General features: G+C 46.8%; 1 protein-coding gene across 2 annotated transcripts in view; it reads left to right on the top strand.

Annotated features, from left to right (window-relative positions):
* Positions 1–15871: 15871 nt before the first annotated feature.
* The window catches only part of MARK1 (microtubule affinity regulating kinase 1), a 60501-nt gene continuing 59695 nt past the window's right edge, over positions 15872–16677 (top strand). For both annotated transcript variants that reach the window (XM_059828633.1, XM_059828638.1), the window contains exon 1: positions 15872–15922. In XM_059828633.1, the coding sequence (XP_059684616.1) occupies positions 15872–15922 (51 nt within the window). The remainder of the gene's footprint in view (positions 15923–16677) is intronic.

Genomic DNA, 16677 nt, shown 5'->3' on the forward strand with positions numbered 1-16677 from the left:
GACCTCTAAACTGCAAGGGGTGACATTCTTGCCCCACTGAAACCAGTGGGATTTGTGTCATTGACTTCAAGACAGCTGGGATTTTACCCCATGTAATTAGCTATGAAACCAAGCCAAAATCCCAAGTCTTCCTTGAACTCTGACTGACTGGAAATCCAGTTTCAAACTTCAGAGCCCGTGTTCAGCTCTGTATGTAACAGACGCAAAGCAGAGGTTGTCATCTGGAGAAATACATCCGTAGGGGAGCTAGTCCCGCAGACAACTTTGGGGAAAAAGAAAACCACAAGCAAAAAATCTGTTTTTCATGTTGGTCTTGCTACTGCAGCTAACTGTGTTCGAGTCAGCGTGCCTCTCCAGTTCCCTCCAATCCAAATGTCTTCTCCCCTTTTTTCTTGAAGGAAAGCATTTCACAGAAGCACCGAAAGCTATTGCCAAAAATTTGCCTGTTTGTTAATGTCCCAAACTAATCAGGGGGATTTTTACTAACAAAAAGGAAAAGATGATTTATGACCATATTTAGAAGATAATCAGCTTCATGATCATTTTTATGGTATATGGGAGTTCCCCGTGGAGAATTTTCCCATATCCAAGTCCCCATTTAATAGAAGAAAGAGATTCCTCTGTTGATGATTCTGTAACACAGTAGAGCTTGGGGTTTAAGGATCACATTCATAATACGATATGCGTGACTTTATTTGCAAGTGTAATAGCTAGCTGAAGATAAAGGAAGGGCTGTATCGCTTCATCTGCAGTATACAATAAATTATTGACACAAAGAGTATGTGCCCAGTGGTGCACGTTCCTTTCTAGAGGGATTCTGGAAGGACCTTAGTTTCTAGAGGAAATCCCCAAGTGCAGTAATTAGTAGGCTGTTTTCACTGTCCTCTCTCTAGACCATCATTAATCTGTCCTCTCATGTCCACATTCATTGTATATTGATCTCAGCGGACTTTCAACTCAAATTAAGAGCTGAGAGTAGTGGAATGAGACTCCACTATGGAGAACTGAGAAAAATATGCTGCAATCAGAAATAAATAATGGATTTGGGGGCTTGTCACAGACAGATGCCTTCCCCTATTTCCTTCTCCTACACCTCCTAAAAGGGAAATTTTACATCTCCCTTGAGCAGACATTAGCAGCATGGAGAATCGCTGCCTCAGAGTAAACCAATGTGTGGAAACATAAGTCAGAGCTGGCCTGGGGTGTGGTTGACGTGATGCAAGAGGGCTGCCCACCACACAGGCTCGTCCACCTTTCTAAGCGACTAACTGCAGAATTAGCAGTACAAGGAGCCATCCAAAAGCTGGGGTGCATCCTGGATGCATTCCTGACTGAGAATATCAAGAAATACAAACAGCCAGGGAGGAGAAGACTTGCAGAAGGCTCTTCGTCTGATTTGCTGACCGAAGTTAGGAAACCTTGTTGTAGTCAGGCCCCGACAGCAACATCATGAAAACATTTAGCAATAACATGTTTCCATTATATTCACAGTGTGTTTTATGACAGCTATCCACACGCTGTTGCCCATCAGTGGCATGAGATTATCAATATCCTTTCCCACACACACAAGACTAAAGACAGCAACTTTCGCCTTTAGCTTTTCACCCTTTAGCTTTTCAGCAGTTGTATGTTTCTGTTTAGTCTTTCTCTGGATTTTATTAAAACTACAGTGGTACAAGCGCTCTGTGAAATTTTTATTCTGTACTATACAGCTTGATAAAGTATTTTGCAAGCAGGGAAGTACAAGTGAGATTTTAATGGAAGCACAAAGCTGTATCCTGGATACAGCTTGGTCCATTTACCTGTATCAAGAAGAAATGTCACACTGCAATGCGTGTGTGTGTGTTACCATGAGATAACACATGCCTTCTGGGAATTAGGAAACACTTTGCCTTGCTTGTGCCTTCAGCAGACCAGCAGAAATTATCTCATGGTAATAAGGAACCCAAAATGTCTAATTCCTGCAACAAAATGGCAAGGAGAAAATAAACAATTACTTCATTGTTATGAAAGATCACGTTCTTTCCCACTGACAAGAATATTAGTAATTGAAGATGCCTTGGGAATGTATCTGAAGTATCTATATGCCTGTACCTAGTGTATCTATGGGTGTGCAGTTTATTATGCATGCAGGTATAAATATATGGTGATAGGTACCATTTTCAGATGTGCATCGACATTTGAAAAAAAATTATGCCTATATCTAATAAATTATGCACATGTATTTAACTTTGTAACTGTTTAACATGATGTTACCCTTTAACTGGAATTTGGAATTGCTTTGAACATGTGGCACTATTGCACCTTTTCAAATGCTCTAAATGTTAATGCTGCAAGATGAAAACTGAGCTTTTACTACAAGGATTTATGTACAGGTTCATAACTCAGTTTTGGAAACATTTAGCAATATTTAATTTTGAAAATAATTAAATAAGCATATTTTAAGGATTATATCCATGGATTATATCAAAGGAAGTCTTAAAGGTGCAGGAGCAGGCAGTTGCCATGTGCCGTAAGAAGAGCCAGTGGGGAAGACGACCGGCCTGGCTGAACGGGGAGCTTTTGCTGGGACTCAGGAAAAAAAGGAGAGTTTATCACCTTTGGAAGAAGGGGCAGGCAGCTGAAGAAGAGTACGAGGATCTCATTAGGTCATGCAGAGAGGGAATTAGAAAGGCAAAAGCCCAGCTAGAGGTCAACATGGCCACGGTCATAAGGGATAACAAAAAATGCTTCTATAAATACATTAACAACAAAAAGAGAGCCAAGGAGAACCTCCATCCTTTACTGGATGCGTGAGGGAACATTGTCACGAAGGATGAGGAAAAGGCTGAGGTACTTAATGCCTTCTTTGCCTCAGTCTTTAACAGCCACACCAGGTATCCTCAGGGTATTCAACTCCCTGAGCTGGAAGACAAAGATGGAGAGCAAAATAAACTCCCCGTGATCCAGGAGGAAGCAGTTAATGACCTGCTATGCCACCTGGACGCTCACAAGTCTATGGGGCCTGATGGCATCCAGCCAAGGGTGCTGAGGGAGCTGGCGGAGGAGCTTGCCAAGCCGCTCTCCATCATTTATCAACAGTCCTGGTTAACAGGGGAGGTCCCAGATGACTGGAGGCTTGCCAACGTGATGCCCATCTACAAGAAGGGCTGGAAGGAGGATCCGGGGAACTACAGGCCTGTCAGTCTGACCTCAGTGCCGGGGAAGATTATGGAGAGGTTCATCTTGAGGGCACTCACAGGGCACGTGCAGGACAACCAAGGGATCAGGCCCAGCCAGCACGGGTTCATGAAGGGCAGGTCCTGCTTGACCAACCTGATCTCCTTCTATGACCAGGTGACCCGCCTAGTCGATGAGGGAAAGGCTGTCGACATTGTCTACCTGGGCTTTAGTAAGGCCTTCGACACTGTCTCCCACAGCATTCTCCTGGAGAAGCTGGTGACTCATGGCTTAGACATGTGCACTCTTTGCTGGGTAAAAAACTGGCTGGACAGCCGAGCCCAGAGAGTCGTGGTGAATGGAGTAAAATCCAGTTGGCGGCCAGTCGCAAGTGGAGTCCCCCAGGGCTCAGTTTTGGGGCCGGTCTTGTTTAATATCTTTATCGATCATCTGGATGAGGGGATCAAGTGCTCCCTCAGTAAGTTTGCAGACGACACCAAGTTGAGCGGGAGTGTTGATCTGCTGGAGGGTCGGAAGGCTCTGCAGAGGGATCTGGACAGGCTGGATCGATGGGCCCAGGCCAATCGTATGAGGTTCAACAAGGCCAAGTACCAGGTCCTGCACTTGGGTCACAACCCCATGCAACGCTACAGGCTTGGGGACGAGTGGCTGGAAAGCTACCCGGCGGAAAAGGACCTGGGGGTGTTGGTTGACAGCCGGCTGAAGATGAGCCAGCAGTGTGCCCAGGTGGCCAAGAAGGCCAACGGCATCCTGGCCTGTATCAGAAACAGTGTGGCCAGCAGCAGTAGGGAGGGGATCGTGCCCCTGTACTCGGCGTGGGTGAGGCCGCACCTCGAATCCTGTGTTCAGTTTTGGGCCCCTCACTCCAAGAAGGACATTGAGGTGCTGGAGCGTGTCCAGAGAAGGGCGACGAAGCTGGTGAGGGGTCTGGAGCACAAGTCTGATGAGGAGCGGCTGAGGGAGCTGGGGTTGTTCAGTCTGGAGAAGAGGAGGCTGAGAGGAGACCTCATCGCTCTCTACAACTACCTGAAAGGGGGTTGCAGAGAGGTGGGTGTTGGCCTCTTCTCCCAAGTGACGAGTGACAGGACAAGAGGAAATGGCCTCAAGTTGCGCCAGGGGAGGTTTAGGCTGGATATTGGGAAAAATTTCTTTACTGAGAGAGTGGTGAAGCACTGGAACAGGCTGTCCAGGCAGGCGGTGGAGTCACCATCACTGGAGGCGTTCAAGGAACACGTAGACGTGGCATTGTGGGACAAGGTTTAGCGGGCATGGTGGTGTTGGGTTGATGGTTGGACTTGATGACCTTACTGGTCTTTTCCAAACTTAATGATTCTGTGATTCTGTGATTTTTTTCTATAAATGGTGATTACTATTTTTTTACAGACTTTTAGAAAGATGCAGCTTTATTCCAGAGATGAATACCTTTTGTCCCCAAAATTTCTTGTTTTATAGGTACCAGGTATTTAACCTTGTCTTGAGTAGACCATCCTGCAGGATTCCAACACATTGTAAAGCACTTCCCTCCATACTTAACTTTTGAGCTTACTGCAGACTTACATGCTTGAAATCTGGCACAGACAGGCAGGTACATGGCTGTCTTATTATTTTTGTCATCTCTGGGCAATATTCTACCACTCTCGGCCTTGGGTTCTTTAGGAATTTGCCAGAAGTCAAAAAAAAAAAAAAAAAAAGATGAAAAAAGTAAGGGAGGATGTTAATATTTGACTTTAGGATTAGGAGGACTTTATGTTAATTATTGATTTGTGCCCTTTAATGTATATGACTTGTCCCTTGAGACTGACGAGATAGCTATAGAATACTAATGACCTTTCCCTAGACTAACGTTGAGCAAAATATTAACAACAAAAATTGCATTCCTTTAGTCTTATTATTGGTAAGATATCAAAGAACAAATTTGTAGCTCCATAAACATGGGCCTCGAGACACATTCCTCATACCAAGGTGCAGGAATCAGCCCCATTCATCCATTTACAGGATCTAGCCTTCGGTGCTCATTATTATTTGATAAATGACTAACACAAATATAGTGCAGCCAATGGCTCACTCATGAACTATGCATTAGGACGATTGCTTAGAATACCAGCTGCCTATAGTTTGGCCTGATTTGTCAGATGACACCATTTCTAATCCCTGTCTGCGCAACTCCCCAAACCATAGGAAGGTTTCAAGATGGTCAAATCATGCAGTTCATCAACTGGATGAACATTTGCACAAATATTTGCAAAACTTTCTCGCTACCTAGATATGCTTGCAAGTGAAATTCTGTTGATCAACATCGTCAGAGAAAGCAAAAACACATGCTTACTGAACTCAAGACCCAAAAATATGAGAAAAAGAAAAGAGAAACCTGGATTAACTTGTACAAAAAATGGCTCCACAAAAAGAAAGTCTCGGTAGCTAGGGTAACATCCTGCATGTGAGAAGATTAATTTTTTGGGTCTCTCTCTACTGTAGACTTCCTGGACGGCCTCTTTTATTCTTTCCATGCTTCAGTTCCCATTAGTATGAAGGGCACAAGACTTCTGAAGAATCCCAAAATAGATGGGTAAAAGTGAATTCCGCAGTTGCACTGAGCAGGTCTGAAGGGAGGAGGACTGATAAGATCAGTGAAATGCAGATGGGGATAGGAAGAATAAGAGTTTACTTTCTTTCCCTCTCCAAAAAGCAACAGCTCTTTCCTTTCCCCTGAGAAGCAGCAGTCCCAACCTTCTCTCCTGTATCTCCCATGCTGCTGGGAATAGAGGGAAAGAAGGCTGAGGTTGTCCTGCTGCAGGGAAACCAAGAGCAAAGGTGAAGAGAAGGATGGCATGGCATGGCATGAGACAGGGTGGAATGGGATGAGGCAGAGTGGGATGGGATGGGGAAGGCTTGAAGAGCTGCTACTAGGTGATGGTACCAGCAGCTGTGCTAGTAGGAGGTAGGGATTAGGCTAGGACAACCCATCCCAGCTGTGCCATCCCTGGCAGCCTGCCCCCCTCCCAGGGATGCCTGCTGCTGTGGGCCTGCTCTAAAGCTTCCCAATTGCATGGGATATGAGGACTATGATGAGAAGGATGCTCAGGTGCCATGGTAGAAGAGGCTGCATAAGTACCGGAGATAGGATTATATCCCTTTTCATCTTGTCAAGGAATTCCCATATTCATTGATGGCATTGTTTTGAATCTATATTAAGGGACCCAACCAGTACATTTCTCTAGCCATTCATTAATGTTTTTCTTATTGCTGGTCACAATAAATGACTCTACAGTGAGTACGTGATTGTTAAATATTAGTCAGTTTTGTTGGACTGTCTTCCCTAAACTGAACAATCATTTTCTTGGCTTTGTCCCTTGGTATTCCATTCTCGCCCTGCTATTTACTATGCCCATTTATTGTACCATTTGGATTTTAGACTGCTCTTCCATTTGTCCTCCACATCTTGGCATGCTAGGTACTGGTAATAATAATAGCCAAGATCCATGTTCTAAGCCTGTTAACAGAAGAATAAATGTGAAGCTTCTGGGTTTGCTTCAGTGGGGTCTAGAGAGCTTGCAAGGACCATGATCTTGACACTGAAGTTGCATATATGCATGGCTTTTAGGGCAGATCTTGTTGCAACACCAAGGCTTTTGTTTGAATAAGCCTTAATTACACCAGGCTCCTGATCAGAGTATTAAAACAAATGAGTGTTATAAAGAATAAGTAGCACCTGTAATTAGTAACACAATTACAATGAGAGTGGAACCTATCACCATGCACTATTTTGATATTATTACTATGCATTAATGTTTGCTTTGGCCCATAAGATGAGTGACACAGAGGACTGTCTGCATTAACGATGATGGGGACCAGATTGTCTGCTGGTACATACTAGGATAGCCCCATCAGGGTCAACAGAGAGGAGCTGTCTTACACCCCCAGGGATTATGGCCTTGGGAGCTCCACCATGAGCCTCCCTGGGAGTTGGATCCAGTCTCTATCATGTTTTCTCTAAGAGGTAAATAAAATGAATAGCTAACTAAGAATGAAAATCAGGGAAAGAAAAAATACTTGCACAAATGTGTGGTTCGCTTTCAGTGATTCAAGTTTACTGTACATGCTACATCAAAACAAATCTTTGCAATTACATTTTTCTTCGGGGAAGGGAGGTGTTTTTTTTTTTTTCTGAACTCCTACACCCTGGTTAAAAGCTTAAAACAGGCCGAGTTGTGCAAGGCTGTGTTGAGACTGATTAGGCAGGAAAGCGCGCTGTGACACTCCCATCTGTGTGAAAGAAGAATGGACCAACTCCTGAAGTCCGTCCTCACCAGAGCTTGATCTTCCTCCCACTTGTTCATGTCAGCAGTCCTGACGCAGGAGCAGAAGCCACATCCAGGCCTTACTCAGCAGCAACTGCTGTGGAAATCAAAGGGAAGGGTGTGTGCTCAGCTGCTTTTTATCCATCAGGATTTGAACTCCTGCGAGTTTTGTTTCAAGTAAGAGCTCAATAAAAACTGACCAGAAGGCCTTAAGATGTGATCCGGTGGATTTTCAGTGTACTTCTGCGGGGCATGTACTGGCAATGCAGGAACAGTGCCAAAAGTTAGGCTTGAGACACAAATACAACCTGAAAAATTTGTATACCTTTTTGCAACTGAAATAAGCTTCGGTATTTGCAGAGCTGGATTTGCAACCCTTACTGGAAAATGTTTTGGTACTCTGGTGAGATCTTCTGTCCCATACTTCATTGCAACCATATCAGATCTCTGTAAAAAAAAAGGAGCTCTTATCTTAAGTAAACCATTAGCTTGCTAAACTTATTCCCAGATATTTTAGTTAGCTTTTTAGTGCTCCTAAAAGGTGCTGGACTTTACAGTATTTTAGCTATATGTCCTTAATCTCTTTTACATCACTATCACCAACACTGCTTCGCTGAGTTTTGAATAGGCTATCCCTGAATAAAGACTGGCATTTTCTTCCATCCCTGTAAGCATTGGCATCATCACAGAGTATTTTCACTGGCCCTAAACTAAGTTGATGAGTTACAGAGGGGAACAACTTTTCCTCTAGCAGCAGAAGCATACCACATGTCAGATAGGAACAACTGGCCATGGTTAACCCCTGACAGATTTGAACAGTGACCTAGATATCAGAAGCAGCATATCACCTAACAACATGAAATACAAACATAATCCATAACCTTTATTAAATATAGTGTTGCATTTCGTCCCACTGCAGATATGTCATTATCATGCTGTGGGCAAAGATGAAAATAGCATGCCTGATGTTATGCATTTACATAATACATAATAATACTTAGCGTACATATAGCACCATTCATTCTCAAAACACTTACAATCATTTAAACCTCAAAAAAAGCTGTGAGGCAGATCAGTAGGTAGCTTCCATTTTTTTTTTAATAATTATTTTTCCACTAAAACTTATGTGTAAGTGCATCGCATTAAGGAACAATAGATCTACAGCCAAATTCTGATCAAATTACTTTGGAGAAACTACTAATTATCTTTGAAGCCAATGGAAAACTTCCAGCAATATAACCAAAATCAGAATCTGGATCCTATTCCTACATGCCGTAAAGCTGAGCTGTTATTGGATAGCTTGGTACATCTAAAAATAAACCCCTTGGTTTATTTTTAGCTCATTCTGGAAATTGGGTTGACATTGTTTCTTATTTCTCCGGCTAACTTAAAAAGTAAAATCCGACAACGTGCTGCTTGTTCTTGTTTGCTGTGTTCTCCTCTCTGTTTCCAGGCTCCCTCCCTTCACAGGCTGCGAAAGAAAGATGTTGTGGTTTTGCAAGACGATGGTACTGGTGGCAGACTATGGCCCCATACTGTCAGTTATCACATCTCGGGGTGACCAGATAACTCAGAGTAAGGTCCTCTTCCCTCTCCCTGCACCCAACTTCAGGGTGTTGCTTTTGTGCCGTCATTTAGTCAACGCAATGTGAACTCTGCTGTCTATCATTCTCATCTGGTCGTTTTACACCCTCTTGGGACTCTTTAAAGGAGACCTCCAGAATCCGTCTTCTTAAATCCATCGCTGAAGCTATTGCAGCCAAGGTTATTGCCAGCTCTAGCTCAGCAGCTGTTACAGGAGGTCCAGATGGCGTTTCTTTCCTCCTGATAACCTCAGAGAAGGTGGGATGGATTCAGCTTAGTCTTCAGTCTGCTGTAAGACGTGGTCAGTACGACTCACGGCAGTAAGCAGTTGTTTGCCATTTTATTCCACATACAAATTCTGGGAGGGATAAAATTTACTTTCTCTTGTGGGAGTAACGCGTTCATTTGAACAAGCCATTGTGGTTTAACTGTTGAAAAGTCCAGGAATGCCTGTGTCAGATCTTCCCTTCCAACATTTTATTCTATCCTGTCATTTTGTCAATTATCTTTAAGACTATTCTGCCAGTTCAGTGCAGTCAGCAGAAAACAAAACAGGGAGACTGCTTTTTTTTTTTTTTTTGGGGGGGGGGGGGATGAAAAAAAAAAGTACCCAACATCCCAAGCCATTTTAAGCCTCTAAAGTGGTGGAATGACTCAGTAAAAAATGAAACCCAGTCCACTCAACAAGGTATCTTAACCAAATAAGATATTATAAAAATATGAAATAAAAGTTGTCCTAAGTAAGTAAAAAAAAAATTCACTCACACAGACACAAACACATGCTTAAATCTTGCAGTCAGGAGTTTAGCTCAAATCTTTCTTTCCTTGGTCACCTTAAAATGGGGGAGAGGAAGGACTACTGGAACTGACCCTGCACTCACTGAGAATTATGTAGGGTCTTTGCAACAGTTAGAGACTTCCCTGTTACAGAATCATTTATTGGATTAACTGATATCAAAACCTGAAATTATTCCTGGATCAAAAGTTGTTCTAGTTTGGATCAGCATGTGCAATGCTGCTGCAGGATAGCTTTGCACCTTTCTGCATCAACAAGCTCTTGTTGTGCTACTGTAGAACACATCTTTGGAAAAATTAGATCCTGCTAGGGATAGCCGCTCCATTTAGCACAGAGTTTCTGTTTCCACAGAAACCACACCACTGAAGTCTGCAGAGGGCAGATGTAGAGTGAGAACATCTGTGACCACTTAGGTTAATTGCCTTTCCCAACTCTTCCCCCACTTCTGGTCTCTGATGGCCCTCTGAAGATCAATGGCAGATCACCAGGCGTCTTGTTGCAGGCTTTCTGCCATGCTGCCCCATCTCCTGGGGTTATCTAAAACTGGTTTTAAGTCTGTACCCAGAAGGTCCCAAAAGACTACTTATAGAGAGTCTGCTGTCTCCTTTGTCACTGGCTTCCTCTCTGTTCCTGGGCAGATCATTTAGTCCCTCCACTCCTCAGATCTACAGCTAGGGAAGCTTCCCAGCTTCACAGATCTAATGCAGTGGTGCGTTATGTCTTATGTGATAGCTCAGACACAGCTGTGATAGGAATCATGTAAGTACCTGCTTTAAATAGTTATTTTACTTTTCAACATGCTTTCATAATAAAAAAATATTTTCAGATAAAAGGGATACCAAGATATTGCATTATGTTACAGATATTTCCAACATGCTACACTATGTTTTCATTGTTATTGCTCTCTGATACATAGTCTTTTCTAAGAAGGTTAATATTTCAAAAAAAAATTAATATCAAAAAAGATATTGTCAGTGCTGATGCATGGAAATGATTCAAGCCTTACCTCCTCTGCTAGTAGACTTAATCTACACTCAAGCTACAAAAAGGAAAGAAAGAAAATTATATTTTTAAAAAGCAAGTTTGAAACCACTATTGAAAGCCACAACAGTCAAAAAAAACCTGCAGCAAATGAAAGCAAGGGCTGAAATTCATGCAGTTGCCATTGCCCCAGGTTTCATTGTGGTTCTACCTCAGTGCTACAGTGGCTTGCTAGTTTCCTTTTTGAAACTCTTCAGATGTGGGAAGAAGTTGGCTGTGGCTGTAGACACTGGGGGCATCAAAAGAAAGATGAGATATCAAAGCTGAAGGAAACAATCAAAACTAGTTATTTTTAGCAATGATTATTAGGAGCCAGTACAAAGATCTTTAGCAATGTAGGACCAATTCATAACACCCTTCCGGTTTTTCAGGCCATCAGAGGCATGCCCAGGGACAGAGCAAACATCCTTCCTAGCTTCTTCAGACCATTGACAACCCACAGGTTTTAGAGGTGGTCTTCCTTCTGTGAAATAGATTTGCTGATACCATTTTAGAAGTCTTGGGGATGTGCAAGAAAGCTCTGTAACTACAAAGTTGTACTTTGATTTTATTATACTCCTCCCAGAGATCCAGGCTGATCAGTGACAAATGCTGCTTTTATTTACTGTTTTCATGTGAAGTTCTTACGTGGACATTCCTATGGCAGTTCCTCATAACAGCATCGAAACTATAGAAGTCTTCAGTTACCCAGAAAATGTGAAGACACAAACTTAACTACATTTAGGGACAAATTTCTGTACAACTGACCTTGAGACAAATTCTGGCCTGTTAAATGTATTTAAACCTTTGTTTTCATATATATGATAAGAGTATTCACAAGAGGTATGTGTTCTTGTTAAAATGAAAAAAAAAAAATTCTTCTGTGTGTTTGGAGGCTTAAAATATTTGGGGCAAATGATACATTATTTAACTTTTCACCAAGACTGTACTTCCTAATGATTCCTATGGCAAAATCAGAACCTTGACTGTAACTAATAACATATTTACAAAATCTACATATATTCAGAGTACATCTAATTTTGTCCTGTGTCCCTCATGAAAGTAAATAATCCATGGAGCCCTCTATCTGTAGTTTGTAATGAGCTCAGGAGTCCTTAATGCTATTGCAGTCGTCTTACATGTTTGCCAGGTCTTCCATTTCATTTTCTACAATATAGTAGATATCCTGGTGCAATGAAGGGCAATAAAGGCCAAGATTTTGCTCTATTTTATTCGCATCTTGGTGGTCACCTGTTCCTGCATTATTTCTGAACCTCTCACCCTTTTGCTGTTGAGAATTGAATTTGAAAATTGTAGGAAAAGATTTCATTCACGTTACTGTCTGAAATTGGTACTACGGTTGTGGATGGGATTCAGTTACTGTTAAGGTAGTGGAACATCCACCCTTCCAGCGGTGAAGTTCAAGCCAGTCACTAAATGAACCGCAGACCATCTGAGGCGGGTCAGGAGGGAGGGCTGGAGCCAGGCAGGCGGCCTTGTGCTGGGCTGGAGGGACCGGGGTTTCTGTACTCGCCTGGCTGCGCTGCTCCCATCCAGCACATCCCTGCAAACAAAAAGAAAATGGGGCCTAAGCACCAGCCAGCTGGCTTCATGGAGGAGAAGGCACATGGGCTTGGCTTCTACAAGGCACAAAGCAACGAGTCCATTCTGCCTGCATGCCAGGAAGCTGCAGCTGACTTGCTGCTGGAGCTCCCCTTGGGAGGGACAAGTGCCTACAAAGCTGACTGACACCTTAGTTTCCTCACTGAACAAAGTTGTCTAGTCATAAACAAACACGTCATTTCTGGCAAAAATGCAGAGAATGAGCACATTTCAGAATAATAATGATGTAAGAGCTTAAGTCTTGTGCTCTGCATCCTCACTCTTTGCCTGAACAACCAGCCAGGAACAAAACAACCGGGCACTCGCCCAGGCTGGAGCAGGGGCCTGTGCAGGTTTCTCAGAGCTTGAGGTAAAAGGTCACAGCCACTACCCAGAGCTTTCTATTGACACAAGTCTGTCCTTTTCACTTCTGATGGGAGGAGCCAAGGCTTCCTCCAGCCCCTCAAAACATGGATCCCAAGCAAAACACTTCTGCTGGCTCCTGCCTTCCCGAAATGAGAGCTTTCCCCTCGCTGCCTGCTGTGTGCACCCCTCCGCAGCCACAGAGGCTGTGCTGCTGCCACCATCCGAGCCCTGCTTGTGCTCTGTGACTCACGCTGGGCACCGAGCGGGACTTAATGCCGCTTGAAGTAGCAATAACTTTCTGCATATTTTAGTGCAGGTCTCAGACAGTTTGGAGCGTTCTTCTTCCAGGCCATTTTTGCGCTCAGCCCATTGCCCATCTTCTGGTTTGTCTCTTTGAAGAGTGGCTGGGGGACACTGGGACCATCTCTGTGGTCACCTTCTCTTCCATGCAGCTCCTCTGTCGTTGTCCCTGCATTTTATCACTCAGGGGAGATGAGAGGCCTGTAGTAATAACCAAACAAAATTAAACCAAAATTGAATGAGTGACCTTATTAACATGAAAGAAGATGGTAACAGTAACAACCATGGCCAGAACAACTGCAAAGCAGATCTTCAGATGACAAGAATTACTACATTATTACACTTAATTTCTGATGAACCAACATCTTCCTATAAATTACTGACTAAAACTTATTCACATTCTAAGGAAGTCCTTCTAAGCTTTCCCTTAGTCAGTGGTGCCATTAAACACATTTAGAAGACATTTGAGTTTACACTCCTTTCTTCTCCGACCACAAGCGTGTACACAAATCTGTGCCATGACAGGCTTGCATCAGCGGGAGTTTTGACCGAGGAAGGGTTGTTGCAGACTCGGGCCCCACGCAGAGCCCTAGACACAGCCTTGTTCTTATTTGGGATAAAAGTGAATGCATTTTGATGAGCTAAGCAACCAAACTGGGTTAATATCCAGTTTGTCAACAACTTGTTTTGGCATGCTGGCTAGACCATGGCTGTTTAGCCTGAGTAAACCCAATCTTGGATTATTTTATTCCCAGAAAATTGAAGGACCCCGAAATTTCCCTTGCAGTCGGTAGTGCCAGCTATGTGAGGAGAGAGCTGGGAGCTCACAGAGGTCCTTGCAAGGATTTGGGAGGCTTTCGGCTGAGGACTAGCTGGGAACCTCTATCATTCCAGACAGACTAATCATGCATGCTGAGAGCAACATGATGCTGAATGTGCAAAGAGTGAGTCCAGCCACACTGCTCGTACAACGCGGGGATGTTCTCTGCCGGTGCCTGCATCAGCTACAGAGGAAGAGCTGTTTTCCCAAACATCTGGAAAACTCCACTGTTGGCTGGCCAGTGCTGAGGAGCTGGGGACACCTCTTGAATCACACCAGAACTAGCACAGACAGAACTAAATATATTCTATTTAGTGTGTTTACCTATAAATATAGGTGCGCATATATATATAGCCTATAAATATAGGTAATAAATAACAATCCATGCCCTTTCACAAGCACATAGGGGCTTCCTGGAGATAGAGATACAACCCAACAAGTGCCTTCCAAAGTATTTTTCATAAGGAAGGTCTTTCAGAACAAGAATTGTGTTTACAGCATTTATGAAGATGTTTACAGTCTCAGATACGAAAATCTGTCAAAATATTGCAACGGAAATTCAGGCACATTGTTTTTCTCCTGGTTTTGGTGCAGGGGACGTTCATTTTTTATTTTTACAGATTATTTTTAGAATTTGGTGAAGGGTTTGGCTGGTTTTATAGCAAAAGCTGTTGTCATATAAACACTAGTAACTTCTCAAAGGCAAAAATGCATGTATGGTTCTAATTTTAAGTGCATGAGGTCATTGGTTAAGTGTTTGAGGACTGTGTGCCGGTTGGACATGAGCAAATAGATGCACTGCACAGTCGTCTTGATCCGATCTCAGTGGGTAAAGGAGGCTGGCTGGCTCAGGCGCACAAATAAACTGCTTCATTTACACAGATGCTGACACAGGGTTTTACGAGCCTCCAGAAAGTCTGTGACTTGTGGACTCGGAGCTGTGCGGGAGGCAGGCAGGGCTGCCCCACCGCCCTTTCCAAGGCCGACTCCTGCTCATGGGCGAGTCCCTGTGGCAACCCCCTCGCCAAGCTGCAGCGGGCCCCAGCCCCGCCGTGGGCCCCGTCCCGCGCCTCTCACGTCGGGGGCTGGAGGCTCCCCAGGCGACTGACGCCCCGAGCCCCGCTGGCCTCCTCCTGGAGCTCCCCCCATCCCGGGAGGCTGAAGGATGCGCCCGGCCCGGCCGGCGGGCCCTGACCCAGGAGCACCGGGACGCCTCCTTCCCCCGGCCTCCCTCACGAAGCAGCACACCTGCCTCGGCCCACTTCACCTCAGGCCCGGGCCCAGCGCGCCCTCCCGGCCGGCCCCCAGCCCGCCTGGGCCCGGCGCGGCGCCACCCGTGACGGGTGCCGCGGCGGGAGAAGCGGTGGCGCCGGCGGAGGCCGCCCGCCCGCCCGCGTTTGCCGCGCCCGCCCGCACCGCCCGGCGCTTCCTGCGGCGCGGGGCGGCGGAGCCTGGCCGGCGGGGCCGGGCCCAGCGCGGCGGGGCGGGGGCGGGGAGGAGGAGGAGGAGGAGGAGGAGGGGAGAGACGGGGAAGGGAGCGCGGGGCAGCGGCGGCAGGAGGAGGAGTCGGTGTCGCCGCCGGATGCTGCGAGGAGGTGCCGCGGCCCCCCTGCGCTGCCGGCCGCTCACCTGAGCGGGCAGGAGGGAGGAGGAGGAGCCGGCGGCCGAGCTGCGCGGAGCCCGGCGGCGGCGAGGCGGGTGGGAGCGCGGCGGGCGGAGGGTGGGCCGGGCGGGCGAGGCCATGGCGCCGGGTGCCTAGCGGGGCCGGCAGCGCGGCAGGAGGCCCGCGTCCCGCCGTGTGCGCCCGGCTGCCGGCGGGGGCAGCCGGCGGCCTCCGCCGCGGCCTAGGAGAGCGGGCGGCCTTCCTCTCAGCGCGCCGGGCGCGGCGCCGCCGTGGCCCACAAGATGTCCACTCGGACGCCGCTGCCCACCGTCAACGAGCGGGACACGGAGAACGTGAGTGCCGCGCCGGGCCTCCCGCCGCCGCGCCCCTTCCCCCGCCCGCCGCCCCCTCAGCAGCCGCCTCTCCCCAGCACCTGGCGGCGGCCCGGCCCGTCCTGCCGCCCAGGCCAGGTGCCCGAGGGATGGGCGGGCCGCGGCCGTCCCCTCGCCCGGCGGGCCGGGCGCTCCCCAGCGCCGGGCCGGCACCGCCGCCTGCCCGCGCCTCAGGCTCCTTCATGCGGCGCTGCCGGGGCGGGTCCGGCGCGCTGGGCTCCACGTCGCCCCAGCCCGCCCGCGGCCCCGGGCCTCCCGCAGGGTCGGCGGGCGGCTGCCGCTCCGCAGGGCGGCCGGGCAAGCCCTTCCACGCGTTGCTGGGCCGGGCTGCCCTTATATGTACTTGGCTGGAGCCGGCGGCTCTAGGCGCACACAGGCAGTTGACTTCGGTCCCCCGCCGGGGAGAGGCCTCTGGCCCCCGTGGGCTGCAGGCCGGGCTGCTCTGCCTTCATGCGCCCCCCACAGCGGGCACCCCTGTGCCTGGGTTGGAACACCCACTCCTGGGCTCTCTAACTGCCTGGCACTCAGCCCCGTCTCGCCTTCTGGGATTTAGCCGTACTTGCTCTTTGTTTGGTTTGCACCTCGAAGATGGTCCCCGGCGTTGCTGTTACTGTATTTCTTCCTCTGTTTTGCTTTGTGTTGCGTCTGAGAGAGGCTGTCATCGTGTCCTTGGTACCTCCCGAGTTGATTGTTTGTACCTTCCTTTGTGCTCTGTT

The sequence above is a fragment of the Gavia stellata genome, chromosome 2 (genome assembly GCF_030936135.1).
Source record: "Gavia stellata isolate bGavSte3 chromosome 2, bGavSte3.hap2, whole genome shotgun sequence".
Lineage (NCBI taxonomy): Eukaryota > Metazoa > Chordata > Aves > Gaviiformes > Gaviidae > Gavia > Gavia stellata.